The sequence below is a fragment of the Gymnoscopelus braueri genome (genome assembly GCF_963280865.1).
Source record: "Gymnoscopelus braueri genome assembly, chromosome: 4".
NCBI lineage: Eukaryota > Metazoa > Chordata > Actinopteri > Myctophiformes > Myctophidae > Gymnoscopelus > Gymnoscopelus braueri.
Window position 1 is genome coordinate 44,903,079 of NC_137605.1, and position 19,532 is coordinate 44,922,610.

At 41.1% G+C, this 19,532-nt stretch overlaps 1 protein-coding gene across 1 annotated transcript; it reads left to right on the plus strand.

Moving 5' to 3' along the window:
- Positions 1 to 7,658: 7,658 nt before the first annotated feature.
- LOC308084443 (galanin receptor type 1-like) lies at positions 7,659 to 17,188 on the plus strand (the record flags this gene model as incomplete). Its single annotated transcript, XM_080427102.1, is given in 4 exon segments — positions 7,659 to 8,658; positions 9,589 to 9,606; positions 9,608 to 9,655; positions 16,868 to 17,188. Coding segments are annotated over 4 exon segments (1,074 nt in total). The 5' UTR covers positions 7,659 to 7,971.
- Positions 17,189 to 19,532: the final 2,344 nt, after the last annotated feature.

Sequence of the window (19,532 nt, forward strand, 5' to 3'; positions counted from 1 at the left end):
AGGAAGCTGGCTCCACGGTTTATCGGTCCGTTTGAGATTGACCGCGTCCTGAGTCCCGCGGCAGTACGTCTCAAGCTCCCTGCCTCCATGCGGGTGCATCCCGTGTTTCATGTGTCCAAGGTCAAACCTGTTTCCTCGAGTCCTCTCATGCCCCCTGCCCCGGCTCCTCCGTCTCCTCAGATGGTCGACGGACATCCTCAGTGGACGGTTCGGCGGCTGCTAAAGGTGCGACGCCAGGGTCGGGGTTTCCAGTACCTGGCGGACTGGGAGGGTTACCCCCCTGAGGAACGCAGTTGGATCTCTAAGAAGCTCATCATGTGTCCCTCTCTCCTTCGGGACTTCTACCAAGCCAACCCCGACGCCCCCGGGCGGTCGCCTGGAGGCGCCCCTCGGAGGGGGGGTCCTGTTACGGCTCACTCCTCCTCACCTTCACATTCTCGGCCCCTCCCCCTCACTGACTACTCCATGGCTCAACTCACAATCAACTGCTGCCACTACAAGAGCCCAGTCTGCACTTCACTCCGTGCCAGATCTTAACCAGTCTACGTCTTCCGGATCCCCAGCTGAGCTGTGCTAACCACGGAGCTACCAACCCACACCACCTCCACTCACTCCACTACCTTTCCACCCAAACTGTGAATAAATACGCCCACAGGCTTCACCTAAACTACGTCTCCTCTTTGCTGTGCGCTTGGGTCACTCACACACACCAGCCTTAACAAACGTGTTCCTTCCACGCGCTACGTCCAACCAGGGAAACTCCCCTGTCAGGTGACAAGAAGGTCAGTTGGCTCTCATGCATTGAAGGAGGCATGAGCTCGGCCCTGGCCTCCCTAGGTTGGCAGAGGGAAGGTAGTGCCCAGGATTACATAGACAACTGGCACTGGGTGTAAAAAATAGGGTTACAAAATCGTGGGATAAAAATTTAGGGGAAAAAAAAAAAGGGTGGCATTTGTTCCTCAACGTAGTGCGAATGTGCGTGCAAAGTTTCACCGCAATCGGACGCTGCGTTCATGATTTGCAACGTTTTGTTCAAAACGGGCCACTCCTGCAAACTGTCAATGTCAATCTTAGCCAATGAGGATGGAATATGAAAAGTCTAACAGATAGGTCTTGATCACATGACTATAGAGAGCATGTGTACCGATTTGCATGAAATTTGGATAAAATCTGAAGGAGTAATATCCAAAAATGTGTTTTATATAAGTTACCCTCCTGGTGGCGCTACAAAAGGCATACGTGAAAAATGCAGGGCAAAGGTTTTTCCCTGGCTTCTAGGGAGTGTGCATACAAAGTTGTACACAGATCTGTGCAGTTATAGATAAAAACAAGAATCGGCCTGTAATAGCGCCACCATGAGGCTGATTTGAAAATTCAAGTGGCATTTCTTCCTCTGCCTAGTGAGAATGTGCGTGCAAAATTGCACGGAAATTGCATGCTGTGTTCATAATTTGAGGCATTTTGTTCAAAACGGAGCACTCCTGCAAACTTTGGAAGCCATTTTTAGCCAATCAGGATGGAATATGAAAAATCTGAAAAACCTGTTTCGTTTAATGACTATAGAGATACTGTGTACCGATTCGCATGACGTTTGGACAAAATCTATAGGAGCACTGTCAAAAAATTGTTTTGCAAAAAGCGGCCTCCTGGTGGCGTTATAACAGGCCCATGTAAAATAATTGGGGCAAAGGTTTTGAATTGGCATCCAGGGAGTGTGTGTGCACAGTTTCACTGCGATCAAGCCAACAGAGCCAGAGATTAGCTGGTCACAGACGGACGGACAGACAGACAGACAGACGGACAGACAGACAGACGGACAGACAGACAGACGGACAGACAGACGGACGGACGGACAGGGTATAAAACATACTCTCTCGCCATGCCTTACGGCCTGACGGAGACAATAACTGACTTGATATACTTTGTTGCTCGCAATATAACGCACTGAAAATAGCCGATCGACATGCTTGTAGGCTAGATCAATTTTCTTGAAGATCATTAATGTTATCTTATATTAACAAAAATATTTTAAATAAAATAGAACTGACTGTGTTATGTCTTCTTGTATACTGTGTTATAGCTGTGTTGGTGGGTGGGGTGGCCTATGAGGATTGTTCAAAATATGCTAGTGGCCAAAGAAAAGGTTGAGAACCACAGCTAGACCACCCACAAGCTGCAACCACCATTTAATTCCAAAGGTTATCTGCTGCTGCAGTGTGGCTTTCATGTGTTGAGCATAATGTGAGAAGCGTTGCTTCTACATATGTATCTAGATGGAGATAAGGTTAGGAGGCACTTTGCTCACCTTCTTATCAAAAGGAGTGATAAGTGGACTTCCTGTGAAGAATTACTCACCAATTTCACCCCAAAAAATATGAAGACAAACCCTTCAAAGAAGGAAATGGGACAGAAATAAGTGTAAACTTGGATACTGTATTTAATTAAATGAATAATTGAAGAGCAATCTGCTGTATAGAAGACACCAAATTGGTATGGAATTGAGTATGACCATAATTGTATATTAAATTCTTTGGGGGGTCATAACATCTCCTATAATTGTGATTGTCCTGATATAATTATACTGCAGGCTATAATCTAATCAGTCAAAAATAATGGTACTCATCCATGTCAATAATGATTATGCGTCATTTCTCCTGAAGCCACAGGGAGACATCACAGCAAAACAGGATGCAAACGCTCTTGTAGCAGTGTAGTGCTACCACTGAACATTCAAGTGCACACTTGATAATTAGATCACTATCTGTAACCACCTCTGATTATATCCCTTCAATATGGAAGAGCCCCATCTAGTGGAAGATGTATACACTCTTATTAATTTGGCCATGGCAGTAATAGAGAGAACAAACTGACATGGTGACTGGTGGTGAACAACATAGATTAAAGAATAGTTTGAGAAAAGAAAACTCTATATTGTTGGTTGCCATTAGAATATTGTGCCACATCATCATCTCAGAGTTTTAGCTTGTCTCTGTTTGACAAATGAGCAGTTTTGACTGTCATTAGTATTGCATAAACCTAATATACAATATAAATGTATCATCTGCTATCATTCTTCAATGACCTTCTGTTTTGATTACTGTCATCTGTTTGCTGTCAATTTGCTTTTCATTTGATTTTGTTGTCAGTCTAACCTTTCAAACATAAATATAGCGGACATTTAGAGGTCTGATTATATTCACTCAAATCATATTAAATAAAATCCCCTTGCAGACATTTTTTTTTTTGCCAGAGAGGGATGGAGATATGTGGGACATGACGGGAGTCAGATTCAAACTCTGAATTGAACTTGGATGTGGTCCGTCCCAAACCTTTTCAGGTGAGACCCAAAAGATAAATTTTAATTTGATGTGTCCCCAGGACCCAAACTTACAAAAACTACATTACGAATTAACCAATTTAATAGTGAAAATGGCCGATATGCAACACGTTCAGCTTGTAGATCTGCTATTTTCACGACTTCTTGTTTTCTTTGTGGATTATTTTATTTCCGAAATTCTTTAGAAAATGTATGTTGTGATTTGTTTTGGAAAATGTCTGATACTTTGACTTAAATAATTTTTCTTTTACATGTTTTCAAAATCTTTTGAAATAATAATGAAAACAAAAGATAGGAAATGCAAAAGAAATGGGTCCCGGCCGGCCCATTGTTTGGGAAACAGTGCCTTAAATGGCTGAGCCACCATGCAGGCATCCCTGACAGACAACTGTGTTCTGCATTCTGTTGTCATATAACTCTGTCTGCTGTGTGTCACACACCCACTCAATTTGAGAGAGAAATGAGTGAATGCAAAGTCTTTTTCCACCTTTGTCTATTTGTTATTTATTTTTTTCTGCTTCTGTTGCCATAGATGCTGTCTTGCTGAGCATGTACAGTACGTTATTCATTTCCTAGCACAGCTGGGTGACTGGGTCCAAGCCAGCATATAAGGCGACAGAAAAACATTTCATAAAAGAGAGAAAAGGACCAGTTGAGACGGAGACAACTACTTTTGCACAGAAACAGTCCTATAGCCTACATAATAACATGCTGTCAGATGACATTACATTACATTACATTACGGTCATTTAGCAGACGCTTTTATCCAAAGCGACTTACAATAAGTGCATTCAACATATAGGTAGGGAACGAAACTACTAATCACCAGGAGTATTAAGTGCATTCTCTTCTAAAACAAGCAACTAAGAGTATACCTAGCGCCAAAGTAAAAGTGCAATATATCAGCTACCTACTTTCATAAACAGATGAGACAAAATAGGAAAATCAAATGAGCAAGAGCTAAAACAAATTAGTATCGAATAAACAAGATCCAATAAAATAAAACAAGAGTTCGTACAACTAGATAACAAGTAGGCAAGGCCTACCTATATACATGAAACATACTGATAAATGAGAAAGTGTTTGTACATGCACACAACACGTTGCCGATAACAGAAACAATCGGCATTCCTGACCGTGAGAAGGAGTCTAATCAAGCCACGTATTCATGACTGCTTATTTGTAGAGCTGCTCCAATACCGATACCAGTATCGGAAAAGTTGCTGATACTGCCTAAAATGCTGGTATCGGTTGATGTTTTATACTCTTACTGTCCCTATTTACATGATCATTTTACTAACCTGCACATTAACAATTATTAATGGATTTTTAAAAATGTATTCCTATATCAGTGGTTCTCAAACCTTTTAATTTCAAGGACCCCCATAACGGCGCCATTTTGGTTCCATTTGTACACTCTCAGAGTTACAGACCTGTAAGGGTCCATTTGGAACCCCCTCAAGGAACCCAGATTGTCCCTGGACCCCACTTTGAGAGCCACTCCTATATGTGTTTAAATTACACATTGGTATCGGATCGGTACTCGGTACATCGACCGATACGCAAGTTGTGGGTATCTGAATCGGTATCGAGAAGGAAAAAATGGCATCGGTACATCTCTACTTATTTGACTTGAGTTGAGCAGGCTGTTATATTCTTCTAGACAGACAGACAGACAGGGCGGTGATGAATGTGTCTTAAGTATTTATTTGATCATTTCTTCTTCAGTCATCAAGTCCTTTGACATTTCAGTTCTGGAGAAGTAACTCATCATGAGACAGTGAGTAACACATGAAAGCCATCTGTAAATATCAGACGGCTGATAAATCATTGAGTGAAGCCCAGACAATTGTGTATCTCGACCAGTTCAAAGGCCCGACCTTGCAATGCATCTTTTGTGTTCTAAATTCTGCACTTTGTGCGTGGCATGTGCATGTGCACGTGCTTGCCTGTGATTGTGTGTGTGTGATTGTGTGTGATTGTGTGTGTGTGTGTGTGTGTGTGTGTGTGTGTGTGTGTGTGTGTGTGTGTGTGTGTGTGTGTGTGTGTGTGTGTGTGTGTGTGTGTGTTAAAATAAATTACATAAGGTTGTGACGTTGAATTTGTGGGTTTGCTGGAAAAAAACTGTGTGGAGGAAATGAACAAGACATACAGCAGCCAATAGATTCAACTGTGGTTGCTGGGCAAATTGCCTATATGTGACAGATGTAGTCTAACCACCGAAACCAGAAAATGACAGCCAATGACAGAAAAAGGTTGAAGGTCTTGGGATGAAAAAGAAAATAACAAAATAACAACAAGTCACATACTGTGCTGTAGTGATGTTTTGGTCCTCAGTCCATCATGAGCACTTATTCTATACCCTAGAATATATACAGTATATATTCAACCATTTTAGCCGTGTCAGTACAGGTGAAAATATACAAATTCATGTATTTTTATTTCTTTCATTCACCCCCCCCCCCCCCCCCCCCCCCCACACACACACACACACACACACACACACACACACACACACACACACACACACACACATACACACATTTTCACAAATAGTGAAAATACCTGATCTACAAGCTCACAACGTGTCGCATTGCTATGCATTGTGAGCTTGTAGATCTGCTATTTTCACTATGGATACAGGTGTGCCTTGAGATTTTCAAGGTACGAAAATCTATGCTGTGTAGCCTATATAGGCTATATTTGAATAATAATGTGGACATGAAAAACAACATTGAAGCCATATTATTATGTGTTAAATGTGGAAGTGGGGAGGATTTAGTAGGCTACAGAAATGTGTTTGAAAATGTTCACCCACCCACTTATTCAGTGTAGAAACCAAAGCTAGATTAAGCTAGATAAGCACCACCACCATGCTGCAGCCATATAACTCAAGTCCGATTTTTTATGGACATAATTGCCAAGCTCAATATTGGCTAGTGTCATCGATCCCACGTGCTAACAGTGGGTGGAAAGTAACTAAGTACATTTACTTAAGTACTGTACTTAAGTACAATTTTGAGGTAACTTTACTGGAGTATTTCCAATTTTCAATAATTTTACTTCTACTACATCCCAGAGGGAAATATCACAACAATTATTTGAAAACTTTAGTTACAAGTTACTTTGTAGATTTAGATTATTATTACAAATTATTATTACATTAACCACTTCAGCTCTGTATTCATTCATTCATTTATCTTTAAACGGGGTAGTCAAGCTGAGATGTATGTTTGAGTGTAGGAATCCTGATGTTTTAATGTTTTCATTAAAATAAATGATGCTGCAACTCATGGTGACTCATAAGTGATACATCCAAACAGCTTCAGACAGGCATGGTGAAATATTCTTTTTCATCACCATCCATCTAGAGAGCCTTGTAGCTCACTGTGTAAAGTCCATCCATCTGCATGTGCTGTATAGACTTGTGAGATATAAGATATATCCTGATTGTCCCTTCGGAGATAAATAAAGGTTATTTATCCCCGAAGGGACAATCAGGATGGAGATGGAAACTCTTCAACCTAATAACTATAACTCCCAGTGGTGGAAAGTAACTAAGTACATTTATTCAAGTGTACTTAAGTACAATTTTGAGGTAATCTTACTTTACTGGAGTATTTCCAATTTTCAATACTTCTACTCCACTACATCTCAGAGGGAAATATTATACTTTTACTCCATTACAATTATTCGAAAACTTGTTACTAGTTAGTTACTTTGTAGATTTTGATTATTATTACAAAACACACTAACCACTTCAGCCTATATATATTTCGGCCATTTAAAAATAGCAGATCTACAAGCTCTTTTCAAAAGATGTTTTTATACATTTTAAAACTTGTGAATGGGACATTGCGCATAATGAGCACTTTCTACTTTTGGTACTTTAAGTACATTTTGATACCTGTACTTTTACTCAAGTAAATTTAGAATTCTGGACTTTTACTTGTAACAAGAGTATTTCTACATTGCAGTATTGATACCTCTACATAAGTTTTTTTTTAAAAGGGTAGGGCTTCTTTGTCCCCCACTGGTGTAAACAAACTTGGAGTTCTATATTTTGTGTATTAGCCACCACACATGTCTTGTCTTAAGTTGGGCGGTCATAGGGTGCTGCTGACGTTACAACAGCCCATCCCCTCCTCTCTCCTATAATATGAGGGAACTGGAGGCGAAGATCATTCTCATCCATTCAGCAGCAAGTATCAGTGCAGAATGCATCAGGTGCTCACAGTGAGCTGAAGTATTCAACAATATAGCTTAAAGCAAAGGACTTTGGATAAACAGAAAGAAAGTATTACCTTAGACATCTGTTTAGAATTTTTATACAAACAATATCGAATATGGGACAAATAAGCTTATAGATTAATCCAAGAGGTCTCGGATCAGCTATGGAAACGTGTTTTTCTTTTTTCTTTTTTGCCTATGTGTGGAAAATATAACATTATAGCCTAAGGTTGTGGGGGAAAAACTTGCCATGAAATATCACATCGATCAGAACGCCTGGAGGATTATAATATAGCTATGTCATGAGTGCAGGCGTGCGCGTCGCGATCGTGCCATGCGATTTTACGCACGGATCTGGTGAGATCCTCCACGTCTGAAGAAGTTGTCCTTCAGAGAAAATCACAATGAACTCATCAGAGTTCGGTGGTGGTGTTGTGGTTCTTCCCTACGAAGAGGATCAACCACCATGGAACCTCAGCAGAACGGACGAGGAGGAGGAGAAGCTCTTATTCGGCATCGGCACGGACAACTTCATCACGCTGCTGGTGTTCGGCATCATCTTCACGCTCGGCGTGGTGGGGAACAGCATGGTGATCACGGTGCTGGCGCGAAACAAGCCCGGGAAACCCAGATCCACCACCAACATCTTCATCCTCAACCTGAGCATCGCGGACCTCTCCTACCTCCTCTTCTGCATCCCCTTCCAGTCCACCATCTACATGCTGCCGACGTGGGTGCTGGGCGCCTTCATCTGCAAGTTCATCCACTACTTCTTCACCGTGTCCATGCTGGTGAGCATCTTCACGCTGAGCGCCATGTCCGTGGACCGCTACGTCGCCATCGTGCACTCGCGAAAGTCCTCGTCCATCCGCGTGGCCAAGCACGCGTTCATCGGCGTGGTGGTCATCTGGATACTGTCCCTGGCCATGGCCGCGCCCATCATGTACTACCAGAACATCTTTAAGAGGGGGAACCACACCTATTGCTGGGAAGGGTGGCCCGATCAGAACCAGAAGAAGATCTACGTGGTGTGCACCTTTGTGTTTGGTTACGTGCTGCCTCTGCTGCTGATCTCCTTCTGTTATGCAAAGGTAAGATAATAGACAACCTTTTTGACATGAAGTGCCATGTTTGTATATGTTTTTAATCTTTATAGTCAGTTATGCCATATCAACATTATTGAATTATTATAACACCTCAAGATAAAATATTTCCAACAGATCAGTTGGAAATAGTCAGACTTCAGAGTTTGAATGAATGTAGAATTATGTGCAGGATGTAATTTGCATACAGATGTGAGGGGACTTAATTTAATTGACTACATTTTTTCAAATATTTTATTTAAAAAGAAAAAATCCTCTCCCTCACACCTTATGCCAGTGATCACCCTCCCCTGTGCCAATGTTGGCACCCGTGCCTATAAGGTTGCCTACCCCTGTAATAGACACTTGCAGGGGTCTTCAACAGGGGGTCCGTGACCCCCTAGCTAGGGGGTCCTCAGAGTTACTGCAGGGGGGTTGCCAAATCTTTGTGTGGTAGGATTTAAAACAATGTTTTTAACCACTTGAACCCCTAGGATCCCTATTCTGAGGAGAACTTTAGCAAAAAATAGCAGATCTACAAGGCATTGCGAGGCGTTGTGAGCTTGTAGATCGGCTATTCTTGGCAAAGAGGTTTGGTGTAGAGGGGGGAAAAGGAGCAAACCAAGTACAGAGCCAAAGGTCAAGTTTACTAAGTATTGAGGGTTTAAGTGGTTAAATGTCTGAAATTAATTTACTCAACACTGATAGCAAAATTGTGTTATATTGTATGGATGCATCTATGAAATATAACACAACTTTATACAATAGTGGGGGGGGTCCCTGCTTCATCTCTCTCTCAGCTAAGGGGTCCTTGGGCTGAAAAAAACGTTGAAGACCCCTGATATACAAGCCTACTTTCGATTACCCAAAATTGTTCACCTGGTTACAAAGTGTCTTTTATTTGTCCAGTAATGCTTGTTTTGTCTGTGCTTGTTGCAGGTTTTAAATCACATGCACAAAAAAGCTAAGACACGTGTCGAAAAAGTCAGAGGCATCAAAGAAAAAGGTATGTATTTAAACATGCCAACTGTACATTTTGATAAACATAGGATTAACAAGATGAATGAGTAACTAGATGGGAATATGACAATTATTCTGATGAATAATTTGATAAGTAACAAACGTGAACGTAGAATCTAGACACTATGCTTAATATGCTCAAGAATACATAAAAGTGTGAGCTTATGGACATGCTAGTGAATTCAAAATTTACTTGAGTAAATGTACAAAAGTAATTGGTATCAAAATGAACTTAAAGTACCAAAAGTAGAAAGTACTCCACTATGCAGAATGTCCCATTTCACAAGTTTTCAAATGTTATAAAAATCTTTTGAAAATAGCGGATCTACAAGCTCACAATGCATTGCATCGCGACATATTGTGAGCTTGTAGATCAGCTATTTTCAAATGGCCGAAATGTATAGAGGGCTGAAGTGGGTTACTGTATTTTTTAAAATAATAATAAAAATCTACAAAGTAACTAGTAACTAAAGTTTTCAAATAATTGTAGTGGAGTAAAAGTACAATATTTGCCTCTGAGATGTAGTGGAGTAGAAGTAAAAGTACTGAAAATTGGAAATACTCCAGTAAGAGTAAAAAACACATTTTTTTTTTAACTTAAGTACAGTACTTGAGTAAATGTACTTAGTTACTTTACACCACTGCCAACAACATCCACATCTGTGAAAATGATGATGGTGATTCTAATTTAAAAAAACTGCAAGCTTCAACTTCAACTTGATCCTTGTTGCACACTCTGCACTAGGGGATGGGACGATCATCGTTATCATCGTCTATCGTGATAACTATTTTTTTCACAATAATCATATGGTGGAGATTTTGGTGAAATTGTCCTCCGTCACACACTATAGGATGAAGCTGAAGATGATGCTTTTGTTGCGCTGCAAATTCTGCACCCCCTTAAATCCTCTCTTTACTTGATAAAACAGAAATTGTAAAGAGCATTTGGTACGCTCTTATTTCACTCCACACAAATCAATTCACCAAAAATATTTTTTGTTGAACGTTCCCCCCAGAATAGGGATGCTGGGGGGTTGAAGTGTTTAACTAAATTGCCATTTTAAGTTTTAAGCATATTTTGATTATCGCGATAATATCGTTAATCGCAATTATTTTTGCCATAATAATCGTGTCGTGTAATTTTCATATTGTCCCACCCTTACACCGAATGGTTGTCAAATCTCCAGTGGATCATGGACCTGTTTTTTTTTACACTTTCATAAATAAGAGACTGGGCACCTAAGGGTTAGGGGCGCCTGTCTCTCTCTCTCTCTCTCTCTCTCTCTCTCTCTCTCTCTCTCTCTCTCTCTCTCTCTCTCTCTCTCCTCCCCTCTCTCTCTCCCCCCTCTCTCCCCTCTCTCTCTCTCTCTCTCTCTCTCTCTCTCTCTCTCTCTCTCTCTCTCTCTCTCCTCTCTCCTCTCTCTCTCTCTCTCTCTCGCTCTCTCTCACCCTCTAGTCAATGCATCATCATCACATCTTGTAAGGTTATTGAAAAACATATTACATAACCACGTGGGTCAATGAGATGATCCAGGGAAAGGGACAAAGCTGAATGAAGGTTAATGAAGATCCATTGAACATTCAACATGTGGCGGCAGGCTGACAAAAGGGAAGTGTTTGTCTCACAGTTTTCACAGAAGCACTCACTGCAAAGTAATCAAATTGATTATTACAGCAGAGCTCGTAACAACCACTACATTTCACAGCCTACATAGTAGGTAACCAACACTGCACACGAACGCACGCACACAAACACGCGCGCGCGCACGCCTTCTGCCAGTAATCTGCCGTTGGCCCTTTGATTAGTGACTGAAATATTATGTCTCTGTTTATCCTGTTATAATTCACCAGTAATAATAAATTTGCCATAATGTGTCAGTCATTCAGTAGGACTATTTTCCATGGAGGAAATTGAGGGAAGGCACTTAACACCTAAGTGCGCTTAGCATTCAATCATTTGTGTGTATATTAACACGTCGTAAACTGGTGCAAAAAAGGAAATGAAAGAAACACACCGGCAGCTTTATTGGATAAATTGTCACCATGCAGTGTGTGTCTACAATAAACAGTTTGTCCAATATATCATTGCTAATAATTGTACTATAAATCAGTGGTTCTCAACCTGTGGGTCGGGACCCCCAGGGGGGTCCACACATGATTTTTTGGGGGGGTTCCCAGATGACAGTGAAGTGACAATTTAAGGGAATTAAAGACTTTTTAAACCTAAACAAAAAAGAAAGAAAATAAAAAGTTTCAAAAACGTTGAAAATAGTGACAATGGCTGATCTGCATGCTCACAACAAGTCATTATGAGACGAGTTGTGAGCTTGTAGATCACAATGTTTGACACTGTTGTGTGACAAAGCTTAAGTGGTTATTAGAATGTGTTGATTCATACAGTATAAAAAACAATATAAAAATACACTCTGTAGATTATTTGACTTAAAAAAATAAAAGTAATCAGTAGAATAATCGCTTAGAACATAATCGATTGTTGCAGCCCTATAATAACAAAGCTGAATCGATTGCAAATATTCAAAATAAAATGTCCAAGCTCCATTTGTTTCTTGTCTGCAGTGTACATGATACATTAGTAAAGGCTGTGTGTGTGTCTCATAGAAGATGAATATCAAAGAGGACAACTGCATAATATAAAACACTCAAGGGCACAAGGGCAGGGGCAGGGTTTTTGTTGATCAATTATTCATTGATCATATATGTGAGCTCTCCAGTCGTATGGCCTTGGAAGGTCCGTGTGGAACTCGTTAGGTGAAATGCTTCGTCAGGGACAGACAGACAGCTGGGGAAACAAGCGTACATTCTCTGCACTTCTGCAACCAGATCTTCTTATCAGCGCCAAGCACACACTGTATCACCAGAGTAAGACAGCTTTCACACACACACGCACGCGCACACGCACAAAGGCGCGCACGCACGCACGCACGCACGCACGCACGCACGCACGCACGCACGCACGCACGCACGCACGCACGCACGCACGCACGCACGCACGCACACACACACACACACACACACACACACAAACACTTGAAGCTGAGTCACGCTTGTTGTCTAAAAAGTTTGTTGTGAATGAATGAATGAATGAATGAATGAATGAATTTTTATTTTCGTGTCTTGTCAAAAAGACCCATCCCTTACGGGATTATTAGACACCAAAACATAAATAAACAATATCAAGTTCTCTTCATAGAACACTGCACAAAGGAAAACGTTTGGCAAACACCCAAAACAAAACAAAAATAAAATAAAATAAATTACACTTCACAGGTATGTTCTTTTTGCCCGTCTGTCCCAGGCCCCTTCCAGATACTCCGCAAGTGCAAATATCCTGTGCTCAAAAATCCATGTAAGTCTCTGTGCGTCATCCAACCAAATTAAATCCGGGTTTCTACACCTCTTAAATAATTTTTGACGCAGGTCATGATACAAAGGGCAATAAAAAACAAAATGGAACTCACTCTCAATATCCGCAATATCACAATAAACACAAACCCTCTCCTCTTCCACTACTCCTCTATACCTACCAGTCTCAAGGTGCAGGGGCAGGATCCCAGAACGGAGTTGGGCACAAAGAGATCTTTGTCTTTTGGACAATGGAGCACTAACATATTTTTCTTTAACATAACAGCTTTTTAACATAACAAATGTTCTAAGTTTTGGTTTATACAATATATCCTGTGACCATTTGCTCTGATACAAACCATAAAGTTTCTCCTTCACCACAGAGATGTTTGCAATGCTGTTATTTTGAAAATGGTTAAGCAACCCAGCCCTCAGAAGTGTATCCTCTACTGTACTTGCCCATGCACCTTTTATCGAGACATCCCAATTAAAGATTTTCTTGGCAACTCTATTCTCTGGCATTTTGATTAGTCTATTCCATAAAGCTACCATGCTGCCTTTCCATCTGATTTCACATGCCTCCCATCCCATGTCTCCTGTTATTGCCAATACAGGTGCAAATTTATGTACTCCAAGGAAATACCGTATAGCCCTATTCTGGACCATTTGTCCTTTCATATTTGTGTTTAACCCCCATATCCCAGCCATATAGTCCATGACAGGGCAGACACAAGTGTGAAATAATTTGGAGTAGGCAGCATATCCCAGATCACCCAGCTGTTTAGTTTTTGCTATAATACCACCCAAAGCTCTGCTTGCAGATCCGGCCAAGACTGATGTACCATATTCAAAATGTAAATGTTGTGACGATTTGATAAGCCATTGATTAATGAGAACAATCTAATTAACAATCTAATTGTCCAGGACGAGGGGGGGGGGCTTATCACCTGAGGGAATTAAAGGGAGAGGGGGGAATTTGATTTGATTAATTGACAGCCAACAAATTTTTATGGATGTGTAGTGCAGGTTAAGGAGTTAGCAGGGGTGGAAAAAGTACTACATTTTTCAAAATTAAGTAAAAGTATCAATACTGCAATGTAGAAACACTCTGTTACAAGTAAAAGTCCGGTGATCAAAATGTACTTGAGTAAAAGTACAAAAGTTTGGCATCAAGTAAAAGTACTCATTATGCAGTCCTGTTTCAGAAGGTATCATAATGTATAAAATGTATTAAAACATTTTGAAAATGGCAGATCTACTGTACAAGCTCGTGGATCTGCTATTTTCAAATAGCCAAAGTTTAAATAAGTGGTTAATGTGTGTTTTGTAATGATAATTCAAATCTACAAAGTAAATAGTAACTAAAGTTTTCAAATAATTGTAGTGGAGTAAAAGTAAAATATTTGAAAATTAGAAATACTCCAGTAAAGTGTCCAGTACTTGAGTAAATGTACTTAGTTACTTTCCACCTCCGGGAGTTAGTTATTAGGTTGAAGAGTTCCATCCTCCATCCTGATTATCCCTTTCGGCGATCAATAAAGGTTTATCTATTTCTCACAAGTCTGAACAGATGGACTTTAACACAGTGAGCTACAAGGCTCTCTAGATGGATGGTCATGAAAAAGAATATTTCACCATGCCTGTCTGAAGCTGTTCGGATGTATCACTATAAGTCCACCACGAGTTGCAGCATTTATTTTAATGAAAACATTAAAACATCAGGATTCCTACACTCAAACATACATCTCAACTAGATCAAGATAAATGAATGAATGAATGAAACTTTTAAATTAGTTTTAGCTTCAAGGATGCCAACGATCAATATATTTTGTACCAAAGAGATAAGTCATGATGATTCAACATATTCCCTTGCTCATGCCATTTAAATGTGAGTAGGAGATGTTAAAGGGCGACTTCACCCATTTCCAACCTACAATTTTCAACAACTTCATATAATAGGTCCTCACTAATGCTCATGATAATATGGCACAATTTTTGTCTATTCACTCTGACTCTGTGTCTCAGAGGAGGGCTGTGGACAGTTCAGAAACCAGCGTACCAGTGACATCATCTATGGGGAATCCAAGATAATAGAAACTACAGGCTTTCTATTCCTGTTTGCATGCTATAATGGAAGGCATTGTTCTCGCTTTAATACAAAATAAATAAAACAAATCTTGAAGAGAAAAAAAAAATCGACCTAACGACGAAAAATTACACAACTTTATCAGGAGCATTAGTGAGGATCTATTGTATGAAGATAGTTTGAAAATGGGTGAAGTCGTCCTTTAAGTACTTAGACACAGGATGTCTTCATGTTGCTTATGTTTTAAGTCTGAGTAAGTAAAAATATATATAATGTATGTATGTATACGGTACGGTAGGATGCCTTCATGTTGCGCAAATATATATATATATATGTATATATATATTTGCGCAACATGAAGGCATCCTCTGTCTATTTATATATATGAATATGACTGTTGGGATAACTAAAGACTCTCTAGGGTTTAAGGTGAAGTTATGAGGGTGTTCTTACAGCTAGCGCTAGCCAAACAAAACATTGCCCTCTCAACATCCTTCCTCCCACACAACTGTGGGAACTTTAAATGCCGCCGCCCCTTTGTGTGTGTGTGTGTGTGTGTGTGTGTGTGTGTGTGTGTGTGCGCGCGTGTGTGTGTGTGTGTGTGTGTGCGTGTGTGTGTGTGTGTGTGTGTGTGTGTGTGTGTGTGTGTGTGTGCGCGCATACTTGTTTGAAGCTGTTTGCTTAGATACAGCAGCCTGACACGCATTGACACCCCTTCATCGTTCTTCCCGTCTCTCTTTCTTCATCGTCACCCCCTCTGCCCTCCAGACTCCATATGTTATTAACCACGCTGACAACAGTTATGTGATTTGAAGTGATTAACCTGCGTGGTGACAGCCAAGCTGTGGAGTCGTTGTGACACCATGCATTTATCTCTCAGATCTTCCCTTTAAATGTGATAGCTGGGAAGGCCAACAACCACATTTCTAATGGATTTCAAGGCTCCACAGAGTTTTTCGCTGTTGTGGTCTAATTAAGTCAGCTGGAGACCAGCCTTCTACAGGAATGCAGAGGAGAGAGACAGCAGATCACGGAGTGTGTAATTGGCTTTTTTTCATGACACTTATCAGCTGTAGCTTTAAGCCTTGGTTTATTAACAGTATGGCAGGGTAAACACATTTCATCAATTTGCTCATTGACTCAATGTCTCAAGTTGCGTCATTTATATAAACTGCACACATTTATGTTGCATGTTACGGTCGACATACAGGAGTAAGAACAGCACAGATCCAGGGCTCACATGGTGGTGATCAATAGGGCTGGGACGGCAATACCGCCATACCGCGGTTGTGTAATGTAGGCTATACCGCGGTTGTGTAATGCATACCGAGGTGTCGATCTTGTACATCTGCTATTTCTGGCAGCCGACGCACTGTTGTTTTAGAGCAGTGGTTCTATAACATTTTCATGCCAAGGACCCCTAATGTTTACAAGCTACTTTACAGAAAAACAAGCCCAAAGTCGCTTATAATAAACAGATTTGGCAACACTGGCCTTAATGGCTCAGTGCAGCCACGCCAGCCACAAACACGACACAAACACTCTCTCTCCTCCTCCAAATAATTTTGCCTACTAATTACTGTAAATATCCTCTCAGGATTCTGATCATTATGAGTTGGATGTACCATTTCTGTCCTTGAGAGCACTGACTGTGTGTAAAAAAAAACATTTATAGTGTACTGTATGATAATTCAGACACTCCCCTCCCTCTGTCTCCCTTCCTCCTTTTCCCCTCTTTCACCCCCGCAGACAGCTCAGACGGTACTGGTGGTGGTGGTGGTGTTCTGCCTGTCCTGGTTGCCTCACCACATCGTCCACCTGTGGGTGGAGTTCGGGACCTTCCCGCTCACCCAGGCCTCGTTCGTGCTGCGGGTGGCCGCCCACTGTTTGGCTTACAGCAACTCCTCCGTCAACCCGGTCATCTACGCCTTCCTGTCGGAGAACTTCAGGAAGGCCTACAAGCAGGTGTTCAAGTGCCAGATTGGCACCACCGACTCCCCGCTCAATGACATCAAGGAGATCCGCAGCAAGGTGGACACGGCGGCCTCCACTAACTGCACCAACGTGTGACTGAAAAAGGCACGGGTTGGTGATACAGTGAAACATACGGTTACGCAGTGAGGAAAATGACCCTGAACTGTGGCAGTATGTGGGGTCTCGCCACCAGACAACACAAAGCATTTATAGAACATGTTAGAAAAGTGGGGAGATTTGTGGTGACATTTCCCAATGGAGTGGTAGTTGTATACATTTAGAAAAAAATTAAACACATCCGCTGGACGGCAGGTGCAGGACCAACAGTGGATTAATATAAGAAATAATAGAACACTGTAACTTTACAAGAAGCTCCCAGTCAAGGCTTTATTTGCTGATTAACGTTTCGACACAAGGTCTTCTTCAGAATGAAGTCATCTTCTTCGGAATGTCATCTTCTTCAGAATGTCATCTTCTTCAGAACGTCATCTTCTTCAGAATGAAGAAGACCTTGTGTCGAAACGTTAATCTACAAATAAAGCCTTGACTGGGAGCTTCTTGTTAAGTTACAGTGTGCAGACTTCTATTATTTCTTATAATTGTATACATTTCCCCATGGTAAATCTGTGGATCTCTAACGTGATGTCTTAATGCTTAATGTTTTATGTAAAGCACTTTGAATTGCCTTGTTGTTGAAATGTGCTATACATTTGCCCTGCCTTGCCTTGCCTAACCCCTACCCTATCCCAGCAGATCTTTAGGCCGTGGTTGCACTTGTCTTTTCAAATGCGACTTTTGACGTTCCGATCATGCCTGGACGCATTAACTGTCAAGCGTTCGCTCCATCATCGGACCTCGCTGGAATTGTGATCTGAGGAGCCAGACTATACACTTCAAGGGTCCTGGCTCACATTGAGTTTGGATCTCATTGAGGAGTAGAAAACTGCTGTGTCAGTACTGTGGGCACAATGTATTAAACATAGGTCTAAAATCACATTGAAAAGACAAGTGTAACCATGGCTGGTTTACTTAGATTTACTGTGGGAAAATGTATATGATTAACACCACATTCTGAAATGTACACATTTCCCAATGTACCCTTTTTTCTACATCTACCATGACATACAGTATATCTATACTGTCTACTACACTATAGTTATTACCAGAGTTTGGAACTTTTGCTGTCGGAAAAAGGAACTATGGGGAGGAACTGACTTGGGAAGATGTTTGGATGTCTGCTACAGCAACTCTGTTCCACATTGACAATCTCTATTCCTGGACTCCAGGATAAAGCCACCACATTTGTTGTTACTTTAGCGTGGTGGAGAACATGATTACCGGTATCACTCTATTATTCTGTAAATTTTTTGGACATATCTGTGCATATGTATGTGGACTTCATCTGCCCCACATGTGGCAAACCATGCGGGTCACACATTGGCCTGCATAGACACATGCAATGGCACAACCGCAATCCCCCTCAATAACCCATTCTTGGAGCAACGTCATCGTCGAAATCGATGGACAGCCATAAGCAAGTAAGCACATGGGTCACTTTTCCACCGGTACACGCCCCCCCTCAGCTAGACTGAGTGGCAAAACATTGAGCAGCATGGAGCTTTGGAGTTTGGAAGCGCTCAACGGTCCTGCGTACCACCTGTTTCGAAATTGCACATAATGGAGGAGGCAGCGGGACGTTGCGTTATTGAAAACGAGCGCTTCCAAACTCCAAAATAATCACCTGCACGGAATTTATTGACAGAAAGTAGCTCATAACATGTCTACGGTGGATTTTTATGAAACAAAAACTTTGCAGATAGAAAGAGGATAATTCAAGCTTTCCGTACAGCTGCTATGTCGGTGAGTTTAATGTGGTTTAAGATAGGACTTTTCCGTTTGGATGTGTGGGCTGTCAAGGCAAGAAAGTCGTTTTTTTTGCCACTCAGTAGGCGTTCCCGCATAACTTCCGGGTACGATGATGATGTCACGCGCATAGCCTCTACAGGATCTGATGATGATCTCTCCAAATTGAAAGAGTCTGAAACGTATTCATATTGTATTTCTTTATATTGATTATATCCGTTATTTCTTATTACATCTCATGTTAAAAAACAAGATATGTATCCATACAGCTCACCACATTAGAAATCTGAAATGATAGTACTAACAGTCTTTCATCCTCTGTTACATGGTCTTAATTAGCAACTAAGACGGAATATCACAAATTGTGTGTTTTTAAGTAAATATGTTATCGTTACAATTTTTGGGCGCAAGGTTTTGCTTTATTAGATGGTAGAGTGTAGAGAGACAGGAAAGGTCAGAGAGATGGGAGACGTGAGTATCAGAGTATATGACGGGAGTCGGATTCAAACACAGGTCCTCGTGACCGTCACGGAGCATGTGATCCGTGCACTAACTTGCTGAGCCACCAGGCACAACT